This window comes from Etheostoma spectabile, chromosome 3 (genome assembly GCF_008692095.1).
Source record: "Etheostoma spectabile isolate EspeVRDwgs_2016 chromosome 3, UIUC_Espe_1.0, whole genome shotgun sequence".
Lineage (NCBI taxonomy): Eukaryota > Metazoa > Chordata > Actinopteri > Perciformes > Percidae > Etheostoma > Etheostoma spectabile.
Genome location: NC_045735.1, coordinates 286,989 through 292,889, shown reverse-complemented (window position 1 = coordinate 292,889; position 5,901 = coordinate 286,989). Strand labels below are relative to the sequence as shown.

At 42.7% G+C, this 5,901-nt stretch overlaps 1 protein-coding gene across 1 annotated transcript in view; it reads left to right on the top strand.

Moving 5' to 3' along the window:
• Positions 1 to 5,901, top strand: part of rsf1a (remodeling and spacing factor 1a) — a 38,022-nt gene that overhangs the window by 18,455 nt on the left and 13,666 nt on the right. Inside the window, 7 exon segments of the mRNA XM_032509705.1 lie at positions 724 to 2,110; positions 2,254 to 2,482; positions 3,752 to 3,960; positions 4,812 to 4,896; positions 4,898 to 4,918; positions 5,451 to 5,530; positions 5,656 to 5,704. Coding sequence (XP_032365596.1) covers positions 724 to 2,110; positions 2,254 to 2,482; positions 3,752 to 3,960; positions 4,812 to 4,896; positions 4,898 to 4,918; positions 5,451 to 5,530; positions 5,656 to 5,704 — 2,060 coding nt within the window.

Sequence of the window (5,901 nt, the reverse complement as noted above, 5' to 3'; positions counted from 1 at the left end):
CAAAAGAGAAATTTGGTGTCTCCCCGGGACCTAAATTTGAAAAAAATACATTTTTCATGAATTATTGCAACATCTACATTTTTAAACTGGACAAAAGACGGAGCAAACCATGAATTTAAATGTATGTGAAGTATATTTATTCCATTATAAAAGTAAACAGAAAAGGTCTCTATTGTCCTTCCTGTGTGTCTGTCCCCTCCCATCATCCCTCAGCACCGACACCAACATTTTTTTAAATAATGCTGACTTGAATTTAATGAGATGTGTGTGTCTGGTTGGAGATATCAACCAGCTGATCTAGTCTAGGTTCGGTTTTTGAAAGTGCCCCATTCTGAGGTCACGCTGAGCATTTAGTCTGTTTCTGTATTTGTTTTCCAGGTATAATAGAGTCGAAAAGCCAGAGATTGATGTGCATTTTACTCTGCCAACTGGCGACCCAACAAAACGGGTTGGAGACCCATTTTGGGTCCCGACCCTAAGTTCGGGAAACATTGCTCTAGGGCCTAGAGTCTAGGGCACCTTAAAGTTGATTTCTGTTACTAAAGAACGGGGACGGGGAACTGGCCAAAGTTTTCACTGTCCTGATCATCCACACTACATTTAATTAGATTCCCATCTTGGTCCAAATGATCTTTTATTCCACCTGATCAGCTCCTTGCACGCTGCCACTCTCTTGATGGCTGTTTCTAGTGGTGTACTTGTTTTGTTGTTTCTATGTTGCAGTGATAAAGCTGGAGGAAACCACGAAGCTGGAGAACCCCGGTGCAGAGGTGAAAGAAGAGAAGACGGACCACAAAGCATCGCCTGTCTTTGATAACCGCGTGAGCACGATCACCACCGTCATCAAATCAGAATCCAGGGACCCGGACGCTCCCAAAAACGCCGTGTCGGTGGTCATGGCGCCAGGTGCGACTGTGACAAAACCAGACGTGAACAAGGAAGAGGAAGTAGAGCGGGCAGTTGTCAGGAGCAACCAGCAGGCCAAGATACCACTGAAGAAGAGGGAGCTTAAGCTCGCTGAGAGCTACCACAGCAACCACCTTAACAACAGCAACAGCAGTAGTATCATTGTCTGTAACCCGTCAGTGATCCAGACCAAAGACAGTCAGGGAAATGAGGGAAAGTTGCCGAGCTCATTAGCGCCCCCTGGTGGCCCAGCTGCCTCACAACCCCAGCAGCAAGAAGTGGTCAACGGGAGAGCGTCTGTCCCCTTGACGCACAAAGAGGGACAGAATGGAGTCATAGGGGTCATAGGTCAAGTTGGCGTTGTGAGTCATGTTGGGGTTATCCGCAGCCCATCTGAGCGGCACAGAGCCTCCGATGCTGAGCAGCAGGAACAAAATGGGCCCAGTTTGGACCCCAGAGGCTCCAGAGCTGTGGAGGATGAGAGGGAAGTGAGCCGGCAGTCAGTGCTGGTAAGGAAGGGACCGGCTGAAGGGGAGACGCCAGCAGCAGCCACCTCTCTTCCTCCTAATCCTCCTGCAGCGATGGAGGCTCAAACAGCCAGAAAACTATCGTTGTCATCCTTAAAATCTGATCCAGTCTCCGAAGCTGTAGAGAGAAAAGGGGATTCTGTTACTCTCCCCTCGCTGTCTCAGTCCACAGAAGACCAGGGTAAAAAAGTAACAGAGGAGCAGTTTGACAGGGGGGTGAAACCTGGGCACAGCAGTCATCAACAGAAAGATGACAACCTGAATGAGAGGAAAGAGAGAAGAAGAGAGGCGTCTGGGCACCTTGAGGCAGAAGAAGGAAGCAAAGGTGACCATGAAAAGAATAGAAGCACTTTAGGAAAGTCGGAATCAGGGAGCACCACTCCACTTCTAACAGTAGACCAGCAGGTTAAAGAGGACCACCAAGAAGATGGGGTCAATGGGGGTTTGGCTGTCCAGATGAGGGTGAAGGACACTGGGCTCGGATCGGTGGAGAGGCAGGGTCCATTGGAGGAAGCATCCTCCGAGCTCCAGAAAGAAGGAATCCGGTTGAAGATCAAGATTCCCCCCCACCGGAGAAACAAGTTGAGGGGAAAAGGGGGAAAGGAGGAGGAGAAAGAGAGGGAGCAGGAGGTGCAAGAGGATGGGAGGGCGCTCAGGAGATCTGCAAGAATTTGCAGGTATGAGTATATTACAATTCATGAAACTGGGGGATTATTATCAGTGAATACACTTTGTATTTTTCTCTGTTGGTGGTTGCTGGTTTGATTCTGACAATAAATTTAGTCCCATCTATACCTTTTTTTTTTTCTTTTTCTTGTAGATCTGCTTTGCCAACCTGCAGGCCGAGCTCGAAGGTGACTGAGAGCCAGAGAAAGAAACCGCAAAAAAAACAGGCACGGCCCGACAGAACGAGGGAGGAAGAAGAAGAAGAAGAAGAAGAAGAGGAGGAGGATGAGGAGGGAGAAGAGGAAGAAGATGAAGAGGAGCGGAGCTCAACTGCAAAGAAAGACGGAAAAACAGAACCTGCCACGCAAATCAGGAAGCAGAGGGTAATCAGTTGTTTTAGTGTGTGTCCTGTCTGGGAGAATGAACACATAAACTTAACTTAATGGTAACACTTTATAATTATAACCCTCATTAATAGATGGTAAATTGATAGTTAATTAATCTTTAGTTAATTGCCATTTAACTGTTAATAATTCTTAATAGTGCTGAAAATTGACAGTTTATTGTTACACACATTATTTCCCTCATATTAGGTATCGGGTAATGATTAAAAAATTGTTTGTAAGCCTTTAAGAAACCATTTTTAAAACCTCTATAAAGATTATATTGATAGATGGAGCAGACTATTTTAACCCTTGTGTTGTCTTCCCGTTAAACCATCGCTTTTTCTGACATTTTTGCCACTTTTTTAGTGTTGTGTGTTCTTTTTTTGGATGTTTTTTCCAAAGTTATTTGACATTTCTAATGTTGACATTTTCATCTTATTGCGAAGGCCCATTTTTTTTGTGATGGAAAAAAACTGAAAATGGGTCAAATTTGACCCGAGGAACACACGAGGGTTAATAAGGTATTATAGTCATCTGTTGCAGCTTTATAACAACCATCCAGACACTGTTTATAGACGGTTAACAGACCAAATAGTAACCCTTAGCAACGTGTTGGGAACATCTGCTCCATCTATCAATATAATCTTCATAGATGTTATAAAAATGGTTTCTTAACCCTCGTGTTGTCTTCCCGTCGACCCGCAACTTTGGGTTTTTCTGGGTTGAAATTTGACAGTTTGTTGTCCTTTTTCTACACTTTTCTCAACGCGTTTGTCAATTTTTATTCCCATTTTTTTCCCCCACTATTTTTAAGTTATGTTTCGGTCAATTTTTTAACAATTTCTTTGTCACTTTTTCCAATGTTTTTCATGTCTTTTTGTCACTTTTTCTGATTTTCTTTGGTGACTATTTCAACATGTAAAAAAAAAAAAATATTTTGGTGATTTCTTTTCCTGCTTTTTCGTCGTTTTTGTCACTTTTTTCAACGTTCTTTTCTGATATGGAAAGTTTTTGTAAACCGGTTAAAGGCTTACAAACATTTTTTAATCATTACCCGATACTTATATAGTATATGAGGGAAATAATGTGTGTAACAATAAACTGTTCACTTTCAGCACTATTAATAATTATTTGTTATACTTTAATTATTTGTTGACAGTAAAATGACAGCTAACAGTTAAATGACAATCAATTTACCATCTGTTAATGACGGTTATTATTATAAAATGTTGCCAACTTTTGAGTATTTCTCTCTCTCATTTTCAGGGTAAACGGAGGCATCGACGCCCCCGATGGTCCAACATTCGCGCTAAGAGACGCAAACTGAACGAGGGAGAGGAGGTGGAGGACAGAGGGAGGAAACGAGGAGAGGGGGAGAGTGAGGGAGGGAGCGACTCTGAAGAATCATGTAAATCAGAAGAGATTCCCAGCGAGGACGCCTGCAGTCACTGTGGCCTGCCCAACCACCCTGAACTGGTATGAAGGGTATATGTGTGTGTGTGTGTGTGTGTGTTGTGTGGTGTGTGGTGTGTGTGTGTGTGGGGTGTGTGTGTGTGTTTGTGTGTTGTGTGGTGTGTGTGTGTGTGTGTGTGTGTGGGTGTTATGTGTGGTGTGTGACTGTGTGTGTGTGACTGTTTGGTGTGTGATGTGGTGTGTGTTGTGTGTGTTTGTGTGACTGTGTGTGTGTGTGTTACTGTTGGTGTTACTGTGTCACTAATCTGTTATACCCATACAAAGTTTTGGACATCCCCTGTCCACATACTGTACTGTATTTGGGTACTTTTAGTCTGGGGGTGGTTTCTATGATGTGTTCAAGGTCCTGTGGTTTTATTTAAGAGTAATCTTAATGCTGCAGAATGCAGAATGTTATTTAAGACTACAGTGAATTTCCATCTTTGGGGCAAAAGTTTGGGAAAGTTCCCCTGTTTTACCACGACGATGCCTCTGTCCTCAAAGCCACTTCCATAAAATAAATAGTTTTCTTAGTTTGGGGTGGAGGGGCGACTACAGCGTCACCTGGGGAGGATGAGGCAGAGCGAGAGCCGTAGTCAGTGGTATCTTTTACTTGATGAATTACTTTTGTTCAATAAGTTTCATTAAATAGAAAATCTTGAGGTAATTTAAAGGTTTGGTTGTTATTGTGTGTTTGGTGTGTGGTATATGTAACAGCTGGCGATGTTAAGGCAAGAAGTCACTATGAGTAACTGAGTTATTGTCACTGTGGTGTGTGTGTGTGTGTGTGTGTGTGTGTGTGTGTGTGTGTGTGTGTGTGTGTGTGTGTGTGTGTGTGTGTGTGTGTGTGTGTGTTGTGTGGGTTTGCGTGTCCGATCCTGCTGTGTGACTCTTTTGATAACGATACCACACGCCCCTGTCTGCGGCCGCCGCTCAGGTTGATTCCAGATGGAGAGTGGTTTCTGTCCTCCCTGCCAACATGTAGTGTGTGTGTGTGTGTGTGTGTTGACACCGAGAAGGACCGACAACATATTGATTAGCAAACCCTATTAATATCCTACCGGTTGGTCGATAATTTATTTAAGTAATTGCAGGTTTGAATAAAACTTCATTGTGAATGTATTGACAGTAAGGCCGGGTATTGTTATGACATGTCAACCTTAGCAAAACATTACTTTGATGAAATGTTTATTTAACAAAATATACCAAAGTTCTCCAATATTTCATCTTGTCCAAAGACGAGAAGCGAACAAGAACCTTTTTATAATTAAAATAGTGTAAATTGACACTATTTTATGTAACTATTAGATTTTTTTTGATAAGCAAATAAGATTACAATTGTAAACAGACATTCAATGCTAGCTTTCAGTACTTAAAAGTCACCCTAAGTGGTGCTTGGGACAGATTTCAGAGCCACTAATATAGTGTTGAGGTATGCTGATAAACAAGAAGACATTTTAAAGGAGTGGTTTTCCAACGTTTCATTTGTGGATTTTGGCTTTCCTCCATTCAGAAGCTGCTGTGTGAGAAACTGGAGGAGCAGCTGCAGAACCTGGACAGTGCTCTGAAGAAAAGAGAGAGAGCAGAGAGGAGGTAAACACACACACACACACACACACACACACACACACACACACACACACACACACACACGCTACATCTTTCTAAAAGAACACTCAAAACGATGTGGATTTTGACCCTTCTCTCTTCCTGTTCAGGAGGGAGCGGCTAGTGTACGTGGGAATCAGTGTGGAGAACATCATCCCTGTAAGTCATCTTCATATTCGTTTTAATGCCAGACGTAATGTGTAAATTGAAATATGAAGTTTCATTAACTAGCTACCATTCTGAATGAAGAAGCTCATTCATATTTGCATTTGTCACAGAGGAAGCACTGCACTTTAGTTGGGATAGCGTCTGTCCAAACTTTATATGTACTACCTTTAAATCCATTGTTATACTGC